Below are 20,903 nucleotides of genomic sequence, written 5' to 3' on the forward strand. Positions count from 1 at the left end.
GGAAGGACTGAAATTACGCAGCTCAGTGCCAGACACACATTTTCTGACTGGCTGTACGTCAGAGCTGCATACATGTCTCTAATGCAGTAATTCACCACTTGGGATATGTCAATCGCTGTAGATAATGTTCCAAAGCCTTTGGATGAGAGCGTATAAAATCCAATTACCTTATGATTTTTACCTGTAATTGCAAAGCAATCAGAAGGAAGAAAACTATCTTTGTAGTGGTATGTGTGCTGGCAATGATTATAAATAAGGCAGCACGCTCTTTTTAGCCCCTAGAGAAGCATTTTAAAGTGTTTACATTACTATTATTACATTAGAAGAGAATTGTGCTTTGCCCTTCTCTCAGTGCCAGTCTTCCCTTCTGCCCAGGTACTTTCTTTCACCAATTTTTTTGGTAACTTTTGGGAAGATCTGAGTTTGGTTTAGTAGTAGTTTCCTCTCTCTCAGCAGTAGCCTCAAATCCTGCCTTCTTCACCTGATACTTCAGCAGCCAATGCTATTAATCCAGATATTTGTAACCTCCAGTAATGGCCATCATCCCACTCTACACACCCAGTCACCATCAGCTTTCTCTGAGGCAACAGCACAGGCAGAGACACTCCGTATTGATCCATGTTCATCTTCCTGGCAGTGTGCTAAGCCCCTGGGGAGGCCACAGAAACACGTATGGTTTTAACTGTGTTTGGTAAACATCAATTATAAACTGAGTTTTGCTGGGGAAAAGGACAGAAGGGTACCTGTAATTAACCAAAGACTGGGAGCATTGGTTTAATGGTGGCACTAGAATGCTAAATACAGATGGAAAGAAAGACTCACTGAAAATGTTACCCTAAGCTTCTGTCAGAAGCAGTTTTAATATGCAGCTGGTAACCTTTTTTTCCTATAAAATAGCTCTAATTACAGTAACCTACAAGGTAAGGTTTTCTGGGCAAGCACCGCCAGAAGCTTTGTTACATTAATGGCTGGATGTTCATATGCCAAGAGCCTACACAAACTTTGTAGCAATCCTTATTTCATTTTCGTGAAGGATTATCATTGTGGCAAATGGGAAGCTTAAATCTTCATACAGGTAATTATTTCTCAGGTGGAAAGTGTTTGTGAATTGGCTTTTTAAGGGTTTTAGCAGAGAGCAGACTCAGCAAAGATGAGGCTTCCTGGAAAAAAAAATTCAACGCTCTGCATCTAATGCCTCCTCTGCCCCCCAAAAGCGAATGACCTTTCTGCAACGCTTCTACAGCCCCTTCTCAGTGATGGCAGCCGATGGGTTGGAGGTGACACTCCCAGGTCCCCAAATCAGAGCTTGCTTCTCCAGGGCTGGTGATACCGAACTCCAACAAGGTTTGCCAGCAGAGCCACCAGCTTTTCATTACCCCACAAAGCTGCCATGTGGTTTTGGTGACAAGTAATCTGAACCGCCGCCACTCATCACCTCTGTAAGCACTATCAGCCAGAAACCTAAAAACATAACCTGTCAGTGCCCAATGATCAGCTTCTTCTCTCCCCTCCCAGAGGCCAAGTGCTGCCCCAGACACAGGTTCGCTGAGCAGTCTCCCGCTGCCGGCATCTCCCCGTCAGCCGTGCTGCTGCATCCCCGACTGAACGGCCACAGCTCTGTCAGAGGCACCTCTGGATCTCGCAAGGATTAGATCATCGTACCTGGGGTAGGTGGAGGTGACAGGACCAATTTCCACTTGGTCTATCGGGTGTGATTCCTCTGATGCACTGGGGAGCACAGCCCAGGCAGCCCCCAGCACGGCCCGGCCTCGGTCATGCTGCTCTTCATTAATCATCAAACTGGTTTAAGCAATTTTCTTAATAAAACACACAGAGTTAGGACATTTCCCCATTAGAAAATAGCAACTTCTGCCCTTTTCCCCATTGATAATCAAATCTGAAGGTACAAATTGCTGTCACAAAATTGGTCTGTGTTTGGGCAGGGGACACTGAAAAGCCATAGGGGTAGATGGGGACAGTTGGCAGCTCTGCGTAGCTGCATTCAGCTCCTCAGACAAATCCTCCAGGAAGGGAGGGACACTCATCTGGTGTGCCATTATCACAGAAACGCTTCCTGGTTTGAAACATATCATATTAAGATCATATTCAAAGTTATTCTTACCCTTCACTTATTTCAGCAAGCCCACGGGCTATTTTAGCTCACTTTGCTGAGCAATGCAATTTTGCAGCTCTAAAAGGCGACCTGGATAGACGAACAAAGGAAACTGTGAGAAAGATTTTGTAATTAAGTATCTCACCTTTTATTTTGTTCTCTTACACTTCTGGCACTGACAATTCTTTGAAGATATTTAGTTTTATGTAGAGACCAAACTTCATTAAAGCAATCAGAACAGAATTCAATGAAATAATTTTACATCACTTAAGTTTCCGAAAATGTACAACACTTTCATACATTATAGGCTTGACTGGTTGCAAAAGGAAATGGCACGTGTTTGACATGGTTAAGAAATAACTTGGACAACTCAACAATTAATTTTGCCAAAACCTGTTTTGTACTGAATACAGCAACATGCGCCCAGGGATTACAGTATGCGTGATGGCACCATGTGCATGTTGTTATTCATCATAGAATTACTACTATCAATTTGATCTCCAACGACGTCTCAATTATTCTACATAGAATTTGCCACAGAAAGATCTGGTTAACAGTTTTGTAGGGGTGTGAGATTCATGATGGAAAGCAGAGACGTGACTCATGCCACTTCCCAGCGATGCCCTGGACCAGCAGGACACTGAGCACATGGAGAATATCAAGCATATGGATAAACCTATCGGTTTCATGGGGACGGCTTGATCACTTAAAACTGAACAGATGGCAGGCGCGCACTAGGCAGGGCCCACGGTGTAACGCAGCATCCCAGCACCACGAAACCATCTCATTTCACACCTGCTGAGGATCCATTAAGTTTCTCCTGCAGGAGTGATGGTGATGGCCGTACATTCAGTCCTCTCCGAACTATGTGTAACGTTTAAGGCAGCAAGAGAAATTTGCCTTTATTGTAACACTTCAGAAGCCAGTTTCCTTTAGAAATAGGTGGATGACATTCATAATTCATCAGTGTGCCCCTGATTTATATAAATGTGATGAAAGGCTAAACCAAATTCTGACAAACTATCTCAACAGAATTGACAAGTGTAACTGAACCGAAGTTGAAGCTTTATAATTACATGTGCCAGATCACCCACAAGTAACACACTGTCTAGGGACAATGTGAAAAAGCCGGGATTTAGCTGAAATCTGTATTCTTGAGGCCTGATGCTGGTCAACCTTCCCCTGGCGTGAGTGAGCTCTACTGAAGCCGACGGAGTGAGCACCTCTGATGAGAGGTGTGAATAAGATTAAAAACATGCCGCTGGTTCACACTAACAGGTCATTGTGGCTAAAGTATATTCTCATATACAGAACTCTGGAACACTATTAACACCCATTTACAAAACACTACAGTGATGGTTATTGGCACATAAAAAACTCCTTCTCTATATGAAAACATACACAAAATAGATAAGAACTGCCATTTTTTTCAGACTTTGAAAATCTATATATAGTTGCCTTTAAGGAGTTTTAACCCCCGGTGTCACAAACAACAATGTTTCTTTAACAATGTTCACCTAGATTCTACTGTGCTGACATTTGTAACACTGCCACAACCTAGACCACTTAGTGGATTACGCTTAACTGTACCGTACACAAGGCGATGAAGATCAATAGAAAACCACTAAGATTTTTGCACAAAAATGGGACTTATTAAAATCCAGAGAACGATTGAGTCACTTTATAGGCAGCAGCTACATGTAAGCTGTAAATGTTACCCGCAATAAAAACACATTTTGCCATAAAGCACATATTGTGGCATTATCTGCTTCTGGCCTGGTACACAAAACTCGATTTTCTTCCCAATGCAGAGGAATGGGTTTGGTTAGCTTGACTCTCTCAGAAAAAAAGTGCACAAATATCTTACTCTTTAAAGTGCTTTGCAGAACTGTCTCTTCTGCCTTGATTTCTACCCCGAGATCCCTCTATACTGTGAAGACTCTGCCTCTTTCTCGTGTAGTGATGTTCAGCTAACAAAGCCTCTTATGCAAGTACAAGTAAAATTTCAAGACGACCATGTTAGAAGAGTGTTGACATTGAGAAGTAGAAAGCTGGGTATAAAGCTAAGAAGTACAGGGTCTATCTTTCATTAGCCCACTGCGTGCCTGTGGGACTGCACCCAACCCCCCCATGGCCGAAGACCCTTGCTCAGGGCCTGCAGCAGCCCCGAAAAGCCAAAACTTCTCCCCAGTGCTCAACCTGAGTGACTAAGAAGGGCAAAAGAGATTTCACCAAGGAAAAAACCACTAGCTCTGCAAACTCTGTTGCCACATTCTCACCTCTGCATAGGCATGGGAGAGGAGCACTTGGGTGCTTCTGCCCCCTTAGCCTGCCAGCCCCTTGTTCCAATCCACAGGACTAAGCACAGCCCCCGGGTCCCACCATCCTTCTCCCACGTGGGAGACAAGTCAGAGACTGCTCCTTTTGGCTACGACACCCATCTCTTCTGAAACATGACTTCATGGGGCTTTTGATGCACCATTTCTTTCTTCTCCCCTCCCAACCCTAACTCCTACACCAGTGAAACGCTGCGTTTACCAACTCATGTGAAAAGAAGTCAGCATTGGAAAAATGACCTGTGGGATGTATCCTCTCTTGTCCCAAAATTTCTGACAGGGCTGTCACTGCAACTCACAAGGTAGCAACGTCCACAAGAGCGATCGATCTGAGGTACCCACGTAGCAACGTGACTTCAGCCCTTCAAATGAGTCCTGGGGCCTTGCTTTGCCTTTACGTCTATTTTCAAAACAGGTTTGCTTCTCTTGTTAAAAGATGATTTTGAGCAACAGTGACAGGGGAAGAAATAACTGTCAAATTATCTCAACCCCCCAACACTTTTGAATTTCAACATGGTGAACAAATTACTATATGTGAATTAATGTGAATTAAATTTAAGAAGATTAAGAATATATCAGGACTCGTTTCTTTTATACTTGCTGTTAGATCACAAGATGTAGAGTCAGTAGATTAATCAGAATTAAAATATCTCAACTGTTGTACATAATCAGCTCTACCAGCAGTATTACTCCAGCATTCCTGATGCACAGGATACCTGAATTAAGTGTGCAGTCCTTGTGAAGAAATGATTTCACAGCTTCTGCAGAAAGCTTTCAATAAAATGATGTTGTGCTTAGACATACTATTTATGCTACTTCATAAATTAAAATCCTGTCATAAGAAATTATTCAGCTACATAATATTTTTATTTTTTTATCTGGAATGTTACTAAGTCTACCTTTAGCAAAAATCTCTTAAAACTTAAAATATGCACAAATATAAAAAATCTTTGCAAAATAGAAACATTTAATTTTCTTCATATACTATAAATGTTCACAGATTCTAAAAATAAAACCCTAATTGCGTAAGATTAATTTCAAGTATTTGATCTCCTTTTTATTACACATGATGCTTGGTACCAGGTTCTGTGTTTCTAAGGTGTGGAATGTTGTCTTGGTGTAAAGCAACCCTAAAAGGAAGGCTTAAACCCAACTCCCTGCAGGCAGGAAAGGGGGAGTGGCGATAAAGAAGCTGATAGACTTTGTACCCTCACAGCCAGTAGCAACGATGAATAAAATGCATGTGTTTCAATCATTTTGCCTCCAGAAAAAGAGCACGGGATGCAAACCTTCAGGAGACTGCTTTCAGTAAGACTGAACTTGTGTGAGAAAACGAGCCCAGTGCTGCACGCAACTGAGTGCTGCTTTTGAGAACGTCCGTGAAACAAGGCTGCCAGAGAGAGATGGTCTTCTGCTGCTAAAAAGCCCCAGCAGTGCCTGCAAAACAGAAGAGGCTGATCGATCTTTCCAGTGACTTTGCTTTGGTTATACCCAATAAATGCAGCAGTTTCCGCTACCTGTGGACAGAAGTGCAACGAAGCGCGAGGTCAGCGCCGACACCGTGCCAGCGCAGGGACCCCCTCCCCGGCTTACACCCCGCTCCAGCAAAACACCACAAACAAGGGAATGTTCATAGGTGTAACGGTGAGCGGGGGCTTACACTTTTGGGGGGATCAGAACCATAAGTCCCTATTCTCAAAAGCCAGTAGATACCCACTTAAACCTATCAACCACGTAAACACGGGCTGGGCGTTACACATATATTCACACGCTGTTCTGGGCAACAAAACTTCTCAATAAGGGTCTTCAAACACATTTTTTGGTTTCGGGAACAAAAAACCAAGAACTATTTTGTTCTTGTCTGTGTCAAGTGTCCCTTTTTCTCATTCCAAGTACTGCACCTTTGGTGAAGGTTTCAAAGAGGTGGCAGCCTAAGAGAGTCATCCCACGGCGCCTGCATTTGCAGATAGGTCTGGAGACCCGAGCATTTTCAACAGCTGGTGCTTTCAAGCATAAAAGCATTATGTGCTTAAAGGGGAGGCAAGATGGAAGGCGTGAGAATCCAACCCCCTCCCCGCACAACGAGATGTTCAAGGTTGAGACACTCTTCGCAATGATTAGTTTGAAATTCCCTTTGTCCACTATGCTTTCCTCTTTTAGTCCCAGTCAAGTCACAGAAGTATGCTTTAAAATGTTTTCTTTCCAAAAATATTTCTTTGATTAATGAAGTAAAGGAGAAAATAATGCAAAATACACCCAATCACTGAAGGCCAATAATTGGAGAGTAAGAGCTCCCTCCAAAGAAGATCAGATAACATAATGTCAGACTTATTTACAACAACAAAACCCCACATTATCCAATAAAAAATAATTTAGTAACAAATGTCCAGTCTCAGTTTTGATAGTAATCCTACATTCAAAATATTTTTCAACCCAAGAAAAGCCCATAAAGTAACTCTATAAAAGCTAATAAATCCAACAACTTCTTTAAACTTTACATAGTGAAAAATAAATGTACTTTTACCAAGTAAATGGGGGGCAGCCCACAGGCAGAGGTTTTCCACATTCTTTCACGAAGCAAATGTTTCAAAGATAAGAATTTGAATTGTTGATGCTTTCAAACTCATATCTCTGAAGACTTAACGCAGTGAGGACAGGGCAAGGAAGAAAAAATAACTTAATACTTTTATGTAGCTGCATAAAATTCAATTTGCCAAGGCAAGCAATCATGGCAGGTGAATAAAATCCCATTCATGTTTTCATTACCATGCTAAAGGCAGCCAAGTTGATTCCTGTGCCTGACATTTTCTTGACAATTTTGCAATGCTTCAGTAAGGCAATTAATATGAGATGTAGGCTTCTGCCCACTGCTAATATTTCTCTTTAGATCCAGCAAGACACTGGTTGACTAAGGGCATCTGAAGGAAAAATGTGCTGGGATTCATTTACGCTGCACATATGAAGATAAAATGAAGGCAATATGACTGCAAAAGGCTCAGGACAGATGACCACTGTGCATTTAGCAGCACGAAAACTCTCCTCTGTTCTTCTTTCTTTTAGCTAATATTTTGTGTCCAAATCTAGACACAGCATGAACTCAAATGTTCAAATGGAAAAAAAAAAAAAATGTTTTTTGAACTAACTGAAGCCTCTACATTGTACTTAGCAATATATACCAGTTCATTTGTATGTGCGGCCACGCATTTAGTTCTGTTTTCCTGCTGTCAGGTAGTTAATTTTGGCAGTTTCTCTCACAAGCACCAACTCCTGACTGTAGTGTGTACGCAAGAGCAGCAGTGGCTAGATAACCTGGTGTAACACAGATGTATGCCACCCTAGTGAACCTCTACCCAGGTGAGTATGGCTCTCTACTTGCTATCTCAAATAAATAAAACTGGAAATTCTATTAGGGTAAATGTGGGAAATGTTCCCTCTGATAGACAGAGCAGATATTTGTATTTTCCTAATCAGTTAAACCTTTAAAGTGGTTACTTTTGCAGCAGCTTATGCATTCATCATTCGTTGTATTGCACAGCAGAGCTATCTCCTAGGCTGCTATGGGATGGGGATCCGACAGACGTCGGCTGCTTTCTGATCAGCTACTCTATTATTTTATCTTTTATCTGTATTGAAGATAAGGATAACCTCTGACCATCTAAGATAGCCTTCTGTATTCATGTGGTACAGTGCACCCTACTAAATATCTCGGGATGGTGCAGTGTCGTGCACACCTGGTGAATTCACATAATTGTGGAATTCAATCTCTTTTGGAAGCCATTGCTTTCAGTTATCAAGAAAACACTAGCATATTGAATTTCCTCCAAAATGGAGCATTTTTGAACATGAATGCATTTTTAACTAGACAGTAGAAAGGAGAACCAGACCAGAAGCAGGGCAGTGAGGTCATCAGAGAGCTGCTTTTCCCCCAGAAGGCTTTTAAATGATTAAATACATCAGCAGCTGAAAATTATTCCACATCAGAAGCATCATTGTCAGAAAGATGGTAATTACTTCCCTTCACCCGAATATACTCGATATAGCGCCCTTCATCAGAATCTGACATACCACATGTACATAGCCTGTTTTCAAACAGAGATTCAATTTCCTCTAGTTTTTTCCCTTTAGTCTCAGGAAGGCAGCCGTAGATGAAAACCAGTCCCAAGGCAGCAAACCCTGCGTAGAGGAAGAAGGCTCCTGCAATGTAAAACAATATGCACGGTTGGTTACAGGAGTTCCCATCCCTTCTCTGCTCCAGAGCGGAGGGAGCAGCAGATGCAGCAGGCTGTGGGTATCAAAGGAGTGTGTAAAAGCAAAGGTTGGAGCGGCATCATTAAAATGAGCTGGGGGGCTGTGGGTGTAGGAGAAGGCCACTTTATTGCATTGTTCCACAACCGAGTGAATTAACAAAAGCAGTTTATTTTCACATGGAAAATAATACACGTCCTTTCTGGGCAAGTCGTTCTGCTGTTAAAATAAACAGCAATTAAATAATTGCACACCCAGTAAAACAAATCAGATATGAAAGCCAAAAACTTTCTTAGTTTATCTTAGCAGTGAAGGACACACTAAGACATCCCCCTAAAATGAGAAACTTTAGCAAAACAGAAATAGTCAGGATTAAAATATTGCTTGTGACTCTTACACATAATTATTCTTTAAAAGTCCTCTGTGGAGACAATTAGCAGTGAGAAAGAGCTCATTCCCCCTGCCACCCACGTTACCTATGGGGGCAGAGAAGGTACCAAAGGACCAACAAACACTTACCTGCCATGTGTTTCTAGACTGATGAGTCAAAAGAATGACAAGTAGAGCTGAAAGGCTCTGTACTACTAATGATGTGAAGGTCACATCAACTCCCTAGCAGCTTAATGTAATTTAAATGACTTGTACTGGAGTGGCTGAGCGGTAATCTGGCAAATGTTCTGCAGGCTCCAGCAGACAGGACTTAAAAGCTGGGAGTGGGGCAGTAGCATCTTACACAGCTAATTCTGCAAGGACCACCGGATAGTGGCCTTGGATGCCATCATAAACTGGAAAATGGCAGATGCCATCTCCCTAAGTGGGAATCAGCATATTTCAGTAAGTCAAAAGTGGTTTTGTTTTGTTTTTTTTTTTTCCAGCTTCCCTGTTTTAATCAACTGTCTAAGTTCTCAGCTGAGGACAGAAAAAAATGTTTCTTATGAAAGCTGAGCCAAACTCTACGATCCAGGCAGGTCATATTAGGTCTCTGGTCTTACTAAACCACAGTGGGTTGAGAACACTGCATTCACAGTTGACATTTCATAGCAAAACCGAGTCACCCAGATTCAGCAGAAAATCTATGCGTCAATGGTAGTACTTCATACACAGAGACACACTGCTTCTTACCATAGTACGTCAGATATTCAGCCGTATGCAGAAATGTCAGTGACACGAGCACATTGAAAACCCAGTTGACTCCAGAGGAACACGCGTTTCCTGTGCTTCTAGCCCAAAGTGGGTAAATTTCAGAATTGACGGTCCAGGGCATAGGACCCATCCCTAAGAATTAGGAGAAAAGATCAATCTCACTTTAACGGCTGGACTCAAAATTAAATTTAACACGTAGCTTCACTATTTGATATTTTATCTTTAAAATTTTTTAACTTATACCTGAAAATAAACATTTGCTTACCAGGTGCAAAGAAAACCAAGTACAAGATAAGGCCCAGAAGTGCTGTCCAAGAGTATGGAGTGGGGCAGAAATTGTACGCCCAAAACAAATCTTCCTTTTTGAATACTGTTTCATTCGAACACCTGAAAAACAACAAAAATCTTAATATTAAAGAATTTACAGGGAAATGGGTGGCACCTCAATATAAATATGGTACGCAATGTCTTATGAAAAACTGACAAATGTACAAGTAAGATGAAAAAACTTCATCCCTGTTAATCTGTCAAGATCACTGAGCCAAGTCCTACATTCAGAAGTGTGATTTTTCCCAAGCCTGATCTTAGGAAGAGTAACCAGCAGAACATTCCTGAATGTTCTATGGATTGTGCCAAGGTCAAGTGAAGTTATAAGGAAAAGAGATTCTTGTTTCTTTTCTACACAGTGAAATAATTTAGAAGAAGGTAGCATTTCTAATTAGACAGTAAAAATAAGAATCAGACCAGATGTAAACCATGCCTAAGCTGCTGAAAGAAAAAATGTCTCTATCCCAAGGACTATGTGGAAATTACATGTTTCAAGAAATAGGTATAAAATCAGGTATTTCCATCTGACTGCTAACAATATATTTTAAAGGAATACTGTCATCTTTATGGGATTTTTTGTTCATTAGTTTGTTTTAAATTTGTTTAAAGGGACAACAAATCATAACTGTAACTAGAGAAACTTTTCAGCTGCAACCGTATCAATTGCTACAGTTGAAAAAACATGTACTTATGGGAGAAAAGAATTAGGCAGACACCACCCTTTCATATGCAGTGTTATTTACTTGAAGAGAATAAATCAGAGAGCTGAATATCTGTCTGGATTACGATTTCCAGGTCAGTTGAACACTTACACGAAGGATACGACCCTCCTGACAGTAGGAAAACCAGAATGAAGCTGCCTTCAACGGCTGATAGCTGGGCAATGAGTGGCAAGATGGTGGAGCAACAGACACCTTTAAATGTTTCAGAGGACCTACCACCATTGCGGTTGACTTTCAAAAGCAAACTCCAACAAAACACTTCTCTAACTTTTCTGTTAAGAAATGACCGGACAGCCCCAGGTCGAACAGGAATGTACTAAGCATGGCCAACCCCCCTCCCACTCCTGAGGCAGAAGTCTTCCTTATGTTGGCATGGATGTACCAACAGGAAAACATTTAAAGCAGTATATCACCATGAAGTCCCAAACCCAATTTCAGGACCACCAGAAACCCAAATTTCAAATATATTTAAAAGAGAGAAGTTAACCCAACAAATACTGAAGAAATGCATGTCAGAAACCCCAGCCAAGCCTTAAAACCACCTTAGTGGCAGTAAGCTGTAAGCTTTGCCATTCTACCTTGCACTTGAGCAGCACATGATCAAGTGGAACCAGCACTCCCCAGAGATATGCCGAGCCCTTGATTTGCCACCAGCAAAGCAGCCAGTGCTGGTGTGCAACTTTCCACCCTGCTGCAGCTCTGCCTTGCTGAGGTCCCCAGAAAGCCCATCTCATCCAGTGCATACAGATTCACTTCCAGTCTTAAGGTGAAAAACACATAGGAAACAGGCCAAATGAGCATTCCTCTCAAGGGTAAGTCCCTCGTGCCTGGATACAACAGGCTCATGGTCTCAGCTGCTGCCTGGCCACTGGAGCACCTATCAGCCTAAGACCAGCAGCTTCCATGACAGAGATTTTTCACCTTTTCTCAGCCAAAAGTACTGCTGCCATTCTTGCCACTTCTTCATCTTGCTTCTAAGCATCACCCCAGGTTCCTCCTTCTGTCACTTTGCTCCTTCATGGCTCAGCTCAGCATCTCCTTCTGTGTTAAGAGTGCAAGACATGGATCATTCCCTGTAGGTGTCCACCTTGATGCTTCCTTACCACTCTACCTACTCCTCACTGGGGGGGGTTAAATCAGGTTTGAGCTGTGTCCCAGGTACAAGACGTGTAGAAGACTAAACTGTGCTGGAGAACCGTCTTTATATTTAAACCAGAAGTTCCTTACATGCTAAGGAAATAGTGTTTGAAAGATTAACTACTGAACACCCAGCGATCCCATTGCCACCTCCCACTCAGCCCCGTGTAGCTGCCCACTCTGCATCTGCACCAGTGCAAGATCACAGGATTGCTCAGTTTCACACCATTTTAACAACATCACTTTTGCTCCTTTCGTTATTACTCTAATTTCTTTTGCAGGTGTTTGAGGATCTGCCGATCTGGCTGGGCAGGATGAAGAAACCAATCTCAGCATCAAGATGTTTTAAAATGCTAATCAGCTTGTATTCATTACCGGAGAGGAGCTTCATGCTTTCTCTCAAATGCTACTGTAAACAAAGATATACTTGGTTTATCATCTTGCATCCATCCACATCAGCGCAAACCGACCTGCTGATTCATATAGACAAAACTGCTGGGGGGTCTGCATGTTTCCTTCCCCTACCATCTTTCCCCAGATGTGTCCTACTTTTGACAGAGTGGAACACAAATGATACAAGGGAAAACCAGATGTCTCCAAAGTCTCCTATGGCTGAAGCCACTCATCCATTGTGCGCTGCCTGCCGATAACCGAGAGGAAATTCTGTTGCAAGAAAGCAGATTCAGTGCACTGAAACAGGAAAAATCGCATTTGAGACTAGATTTAACAGAAACCTGGCAGTAATAAACTGTGCTTTGCTTATCCTTCAGTAGTAAACCAGCATGGTACGCAGAGTAAAAGCAAAGATATCTGCATTTGTAAACTGCTTACAAGTGAAATGATGCAGTCAGGTACCAGTGCAGTCTGTAAATACCAATATGCTGGGTAATAGTCATATCAGTATAAACAGTGAAGACACACCACATCATTTCCTCTGAAATTACTGCCAAAGTGAAAACATGATAGTGCTACACTGAAAATATTTACTGTGATTTTTTTTTGTTATATATTTTCCACAGATAATTTAAGATGCACATTTGTTCTAACTAGTGAAAACCTGACCTTCCAACAATTGATGCAAACAATTTGACCGATTGGAAATAAATCAGAACAGCAGTAGATTTCTAAATTACAGGCATTATATGCTTGATTCCATAATCACAGAATCCATCCTTTATCAGATATGGTATGTAGCTCAGAAGATCTAAAGCTTTGCTCCCCAACTACTTGAATTACCTTCATATGGCACATGAAAGAAGTTAAGAGAAGAAGAGCTAGTGTGGGTGGTCTAAAATGTTATTGCTAATAACAAGAGGGTAATAATAACAGCATAAGACCATTTCCTTGATAAACAATCTAAATTTTCATAATACTTGAGCCAATTTGGCTGTACAATAATTCTCAAGCACAACACTGAAAACCACAGATAGGGAAATGGCTAGGCAGTACATAGCACAGGTGAGTAAGCACAGCACAAGACAGAGACCCAGCTGATTTTCTCCTCAAATTTCCATTAATTTTTGATTTGCTGTAGAGTGAGGACTGGTAGCCCTAAAGATATGGCTTTTGTGGAAATTAAATGTTTCATTCTGAACAGTTAATATATTTTTAATATGAAAGCTGCTAACTTCTCATTGTCTTTTAAGCCCTTCAGAATCGTCTTAAATGGATTTCGATCAAAAGCCTTAAAAGGTCAAAATTCAAATCAAATCAGGATAAGGAAATAAATTACTTCTAAAGAAAATCACTAATGTGATCGTTCATCTACTTAAAATGCTTGTTAGAACACGCATATATCAAAATTACACATTCTGCTCCAAGATAAACTTTAACACCAGGTGCTGATAGTATGGAAAGATTTTAGACCTAATTCACAATTTCGCTAATCCGTCATTTCTTTGTTCTAACGAGAGCAAAACTACTTAAGGACTAGTCTTATGCCATACTTTTGTGTCTAGGTTATCAAGATGATGATAATCTATGATTTACCAACTTAGTCTCTAGTGTAACACAAACAGACTGTGTTAAAAAAAAAAAAAAATCTCCTTTAAAGAGATTTTTAAAGTCTCCTGCATAGAATGCCAATGCAACTGAACAATATGAATTTATGCCAAGCTTATTGACTCATCTGTTCACCTGAAGCCTGGTCACAGAAAGGACAGAGGACCAAAGAGACATAACTTAGAGTAGCTGCTCTTTGGACTGAGGAAGGTTTTTGTGGAAGATGCGTGGGAACAACTAAGGTTATTTATCTACAAGCGATTACTCATCCTGTGGAAAAATGTAGACCTTGACATGTCGGTTAGTTCCCACAACTTCTAGCCCCTCTTTTTCTGATAAAGGTATCTAGTTCTCTGAACAGACCCCTAATTATCTTTAAATTACTTAAAGGACAGAATTTAGCAAGGTACCCGATTAACTGTGTAATAATTTAGTGGTATTCAGACATGTAACTAAGGAGAACTTTGGAAACTGCCTCTATCCTGTCCATCAAGTGGCCCCTCTAACCCACTCATATACATTCAAAATAGTCACATTAGCACAACCTCCAGACCAGTGAAACCATAAGATATAGTTTCATTATAAATCAGTATATTCTGATTTAAAGAAAAATCTCTGCTCCTTTCAGTGCTTAATTTTTATATATACATATGGTAAAATGCTACCTGAAGTTCTGAGAAAAGTGTCAATCTTTTCTGAAGGTGAACAGATTAATTTAAACCTAACTAATGTCTGAATCAATATTTCCTAAGCTTTCTCACAGTTCCCTAGCTACTGGCTTTTGTGTCTCAGAGAAGATGCACTGTAGTTCCACGCCTCTCTGGAGAAGTCTGCATCTACTGCTTTGACTTTGTAGTTTATATGGAGAAATAACTCATCCATTAAAACAGATGTTGCTAAAAATATGCAGATGAAGCTTCTTATGCCAGATGATGGCAACTGAAAAAAAACAGAAAAGAACAAACAGACACAGCTTTCAAAACATGTACTCATAAAATTTCACGGTATTCAGCTAGACATTGCTTAACCTTCATTACATAAAAATACCAGCAGCGTTTTGGGACGCGCATTGAAGCCTTTTGCTATAACTGGCAAAGAGTTTTTAAAATATTAGCATGCACTTCAAAAACTTGGAAAAATAGTTTAGTTCACAGCAAGAAAGCAAACTGCACCTCAGCAGATTGCTGATGCATTTGCACATGACTGAAAAATAGTCTTTATCACACTGAGGCCCCCTGCTATAGGATCTATCTGTTATACCTATAGAGCTGTGGGTGATATCCTCCACAAAGAACAGAAACCAGGGCACTTTAATGAATAACAGCTATAGTAATTGCTGCTGTCCAAAATATTTCAAAAAAATCTTAAACTGAGGAGACAAAGGCAGTTCCTTTCTCTATGCAACGCTTTCCATGCCAAGTAAGTTTAGTAGCAGCTACTAGGGCTAGAACAATACCAACAGGAAAATTATTCTCCTCAAGCTGAATGACTGGCACTTCATACTCTGCATCTGGGAAATTGAAAGCACATATTCAAAGATAAATTAAAAAAGCTCCAAACCCAGAAGCTTGGTTGCTTTGCCCATTACAGAGACAGAGTTTAGAGAGATGCCTTCTTTATTGTGTGCTGTAGGGTAAGAACTGAATTTCTAATAAGGTTTTACATTTAAATCAGCATTTCTTACAGATCTACTTGGAGGCAACATGTAGCATATATAGAAATAACTGTCAATTATTCACACTGCGCATCTTTTCCCTTACTGGCTGTTATCTTCTGAGTCCTCTTTTATCTTCTTTCTCACAAAAGAAACCGAGACTTTACAGACTGCCAAAATCTCTTAAAATCAATCACAAGGAATATTTCACTATAGCTCGTACACACTACTAAATTAAAAATTTATTTAATATTTAATTTACCCAAGCAGAAGACCTTACTGAAATGATTACTTCATAGAAATACATATCTCTAAGAAATAACTGCCTGCCGTCATGCTTGGACGGTTGTACTCTTGCTGGGTAAAAAACTGGCTGGATGGCAGAGCCCAAACTGTTGTGGTGAATGGAGTTAAATCGAGTTAGTGGCTGGTCACAAGTGGTGTTCCCCAGGGCTCAGTATTGGGGCCAGGTCTGTTTAATATCTTTATCAGTGATCTGCACAAGGGGATCAAGCGCACCCTCAGTAAGTCTGCAGATGACACCAAGTTGGGTGGGGGTGTTGATCTGCTTGAGGGTAGGAAGGCTCTACAGAGGGATCTGGGCAGGCTGGATCAATGGGCCGAGGTCAGTTGTATGAGGTTCAACAAGGCTCAGTGCTGGGTCCTGCACTGGGGTCACAACAACCCCCTGCAATGCTACAGGCTTGGGGAAGAGTGGCTGGAAAACTGTCTGGCAGAAAATGATCTGGGGGTGTTGGTCGACAGCCAGCTGAATGTGAGCCGGCAGTGTGCCCAGGTGGCCAAGAAGGCCACCAGCATCCTGGCTTGTATCAGAAATAGTGTGGCCAGCAGGACTAGGGAAGTGATTGTCCCCCTGTACTTGATGCTGGAGTGTGTCCAAAGGACAACGAAGCTGGTGAAGGGTGTAGAGCACAAGTCTTATGAGAAGCGGCTGAGGGAAGTGGGGTTGTTTAGCCTGGAGAAAAGGAGGCCCAGGGGAGACCTTACCGCTCTCTACAACTACCTGAAAGGAGGTCGCAGCAAGGTGGGTGTCGGTTTCTTCTCCCAAGTAACAAGGAATAGGACAAACGGAAATGGCCTCAAGTTGCACCAGGGGAGGTTTACATTAAGTATTAGGAAAAATTTCTTCACCAAAAGGGTTTTCAAGTATTGGAACAGGCTACCCAGGGAAGTGGTTGAGTCACCATCCCTAGAGGTATTTGAAAGATGTGTAGACATGGTGCTTAGGGACATGGTTTTGTGGTGGACTTGGCAGTGTTAGGCTTAAGGTTGGACTCGATGACCTTAAGGGTCTTTTCCAACCTAAATGATTCTGTGATTCTCAGTCATGTCAGAATGCACACCTGCATGAGACTTGGTACGCTGATCTGATCTACCTCTGTTCCCAGCCACCTGGTCACAGATGAACATTTTTTTTTAAAAAACGTTATTATTTATTTAGATAAAAATCATTAGAGTTTTAATTCAAACATCTGCATTTTCCCAAACTGAGAAATTTCAGCTTTGCTATGGCATCTGAATTTGCCCAATAAATAGAGTACTGGAGCTGGTATTCAATCTGAATAGACTGAACAACAGACTACCAAATGACTGAAAACAGAAGCAACTTCTCCCCGTAACAAATTGTTCTCCAATATTAATCACATCAAAGGGGTTCCTAACTGTTCGCTGTTCTGTATGTTTCAGTATTTTTGTAACCACGTTTTATTGGATTCTGAAGGGTGGACAACACTGTTGCTGCGTCTCTTGCCAAAGGGAGAAGCTCAGCTGTCTGACAGGGCCTGTTAGGACACCCGTTAGCTGTGGGTCTCAGCAAGCTGCTTTTGTGTGATTAGATAACCAATCTCCCAGTGAAAGATGTTCCATTTTGGATTTGTTACTGGACTGAAGGTTCTCCTTCATATTGCTGTAACTTATTTCTGTCCTCTCAAAGTTCAGCTTGCTACTACATTACACTTCTTTTACCCTATACTGGTGCCTTCCAAGTCCTGCTGGTCACCTGCAGGCCACTGGCTGCAATCACCCAGTCTGCTGTCACAACACAAGTGTTTCAAGCTTCATTTTTCATCATATCTACCAGGAGGGGAGAGAGACCAATTGCTGCTACTACCAGAAGACTGCCCAACAAGCTTCTCTTATTGTCTTTTGTGCTCTCCTTACCTTGAGAAATGGACTCAAACCAGGAAAAGGCAGAATAGCGTCTATACCTAGTGTTAAAGCCCAACCATCTGAGATTTTGCAACAGCTGACAGCACCCATTAGGTACATGTGTACACCAGTCCCAGCTACAGCACACTTAAAAACTGGGAGAAGAAATAAGCAAATACCTGTTTTTCATTACAGGACATACCTTAATCACGCTACACAGAGCCTGACTTACGTTTCTTCCCAAGATTTTTGCTACTCTTTCAAAGTATCAGATGGTAATAAAGGTGTCAAGAAACATCTGACGTCTGTGCTCTACAAACTGCCCTATCCTAGCCCTAATTCTGATCCTGACTGGACACACTTGGTTTACCTCAGTACAAATTAAAATTAACTAGTAATAATTAAATCGTACAATTTCATAATCATGACCAAATCATAAATAATTCAAATATTATATTAATTATGCATAAAATTGTGAGAGGTCACACAACTATGAAAAATAATAATCTGTTAACTAGCAGTCATACCTACAGAATTTTAATGGGCAGAATTCAAATGAAAACCTGATCAAAATGCAAAATCTTAACTAGTTTTGAGCACAAGTACCCTCGCTGAATATCACTGTCCTTCATGCATTTCTACCTATGATCATTTTAACTACTTTAATCATTAGACAATAGGTCAGTTTCAAAATATGGTATTTTGTCTTTCTTTTTAACATTGGACACTTTCAGGTACAAAATTAGCTGTGCTGCTGAGGGAAAAAAAACCAAACCAAAACAAAACCAAACAAAACAAACAGAAGGAATATGGCTTATTTCTTTAATTTTTTTTTGTGAAAAACTTCAAAGTTTCCCCCATTTTCAACAAAGAAATGAAACGAGACAAAAAGAAAGAAATACAAAAATAACAAATGTTTTGTTTTTGTTAAAAAAGATCTTTTTGCATTGTTTTCTGGAAAAGGATTATTAAAAATATTTATAGATTTAAAGAAAATTAGCATCTTATAAAAATAATTTAAATAAAACCCTCAAATATCTAAATATGTTACTGCACAAACTGAGTGCACAGAGGTCTAATCTATATCCATTTATATGAAAGTCTATGACTAAACTCAACAAGCACTTGTCAGAAGATGACTTGGTTAACAGCCAGCTCAGGGGTTCACAGGTTGAAATCGTAGCTGTAAAAATCAGGAGCAGTACTCTCAAGTTAAGAAGCCATGACAAAGATGCGTTTATTATGTATACCCAGAAGACTACTTTAAGGTTTGAAACTGTAAAATTCAGTGACACCAACAGCAGTGAGTGATAATTCTAAGATGGAGAATCAAATACCAGTGTATACGATAAATAAACAAGAGTACAATCTGGTAATTATTTCTGGATAGATTCTTCATAAAACTGAGTAAATATTTTAAAGACACTGTTTCTTTTTTTTTGTAAAGACAGAGATGAAGAGCTTTTTCCTCAATTTACAGTATGACTCACTTATTAGCTTGATATGTTGATACTTAGTTGCAGAAAATATTTCTGAAAAACATCAAAGAAAGCTTCACTGCAACTAGACATCATACAAGGTTGAAGTTACAGCAAGGTAATGTTAACGGAGAAGCAAAACCCACATCTGCTAATGTCTTCCTAAGAAGACACAAGAATGTATTTTTGCAACTTTAAAGATCATTCTGTGTATTTACAAGCTAACAGAGTATGAAAAAGCACCAATAAGAGAGTGCACTGTTTTGGGTAAGGCTCAGAAGGCAACAGCAGGCAATATAAGATCTCTGCCCTTTTTCCCCCTCTCAAGGGTGCACTCCAGTGGTTTACAATGTACATCTCAGTACTTTAAAGACCAAACCTTCAGTAACTTTTCCTGCTTTTTCATTTGTAGAATACAAATCCTGATCTCAAAAAAATGAAAATAACCACACAGTGTTTCACAAGCAGTAAACTATCTAACAGTTCTTATTTAAATATTCTTAGTATGCACATAAACCTTGGGTTTGCCCCTTTTATTGACAGGCACATCTGGTTGCTGAAGTTTGGACCTCTACAAGAGGTTGTGCCTGCTAGTCACTGAAATTTCACCTCTCAACACAAAACTTTGTTCATGTCCTTAAACAACTTTACTAACTTTAAAACTTTTACCTCTTTTAAGACAGATTTTACTGTTTCTTGCAGCTTTCAAACTAATGATGTACATGAGAACACCAACCACTTTATAACCAGACGTGGGCTCCAGTAGAGTGCCATCAGCAAGTCATGAAGCCTCCCAGATTCCAGTGTTGCATTTAAAAAAGCCTAAGCCAATCCTCACAAAAAGCAAGATTCAGTAAGAGACAGAGAAATAGCTAGTTTGGTCCTAATTCTCACACTGAAAAAATTCAATCAGTTAAATCTGTAGTTTTCACTAATTCTATCTTTCAAGTACCATCAATTCTCAAGGAACTTCACTGAGGTGCAGATCAGCAAAGAATGTTTAGAAATTTGGGTAAATACGATGGAGGTGATACTGCCCAACATTTTGAAGCCTTTTACCATGATCAGTAGATATTTTAGTACAACAGTAGTATCAAGAAATAAAAGAAAAACACTGCATTCTAACAGATGGAGTGGAAAAAAATGCCATGATGTGGCAGAGGGCAAGACCCACTGCTGTAACACCTAAAGCATCACGTATTTGTGTGCAGGTCTGGCTGGAGATGTGACGTGTATGATGGGGCTGTGGCTCAATGATGTGACTTGCACACACAGCAGTCGGTGGGACAAGAGAATTATTGCTACCACCACCTTGGAGACTGCTGAAAATCCTCCCTTCAATACTGTTCACAGCAATCAAGCGCGAACTGAAAAGAAACATCTCATGCCGCAGCGTGGGCGCAGGCGCACGGCAAGCCCTTGCAAGAAATGGCATCTGGGAATATTGCTCGTGAAATAGATGCCATTTCACAAATTTTAAACAACGTGAACACAACACTATCTCCACATGACAACCAGCAAAAAGGCAGCACAGAGGCATTCTGGAAACAGAATGAGCTATTATTTCCCTCCCGGCAG

At 40.6% G+C, this 20,903-nt stretch overlaps 1 protein-coding gene across 2 annotated transcripts in view; it reads right to left on the reverse strand.

Moving 5' to 3' along the window:
- Positions 1-2,237: 2,237 nt before the first annotated feature.
- The window catches only part of SLC2A13 (solute carrier family 2 member 13), a 161,390-nt gene continuing 142,724 nt past the window's right edge, over positions 2,238-20,903 (reverse strand). For both annotated transcript variants that reach the window (XM_042792469.1, XM_032996257.2), the window contains 3 exons: positions 10,103-10,224; positions 9,817-9,969; positions 2,238-8,643 (listed from right to left, as the gene is read on the reverse strand). In XM_042792469.1, coding sequence (XP_042648403.1) covers positions 8,417-8,643; positions 9,817-9,969; positions 10,103-10,224 — 502 coding nt within the window. In that variant the 3' untranslated portion in view covers positions 2,238-8,416. The remainder of the gene's footprint in view (positions 8,644-9,816; positions 9,970-10,102; positions 10,225-20,903) is intronic.

The sequence above is a fragment of the Tyto alba genome, unplaced genomic scaffold (assembly GCF_018691265.1).
Source record: "Tyto alba isolate M040663 unplaced genomic scaffold, T.alba_DEE_v4.0 Super-Scaffold_2, whole genome shotgun sequence".
NCBI lineage: Eukaryota > Metazoa > Chordata > Aves > Strigiformes > Tytonidae > Tyto > Tyto alba.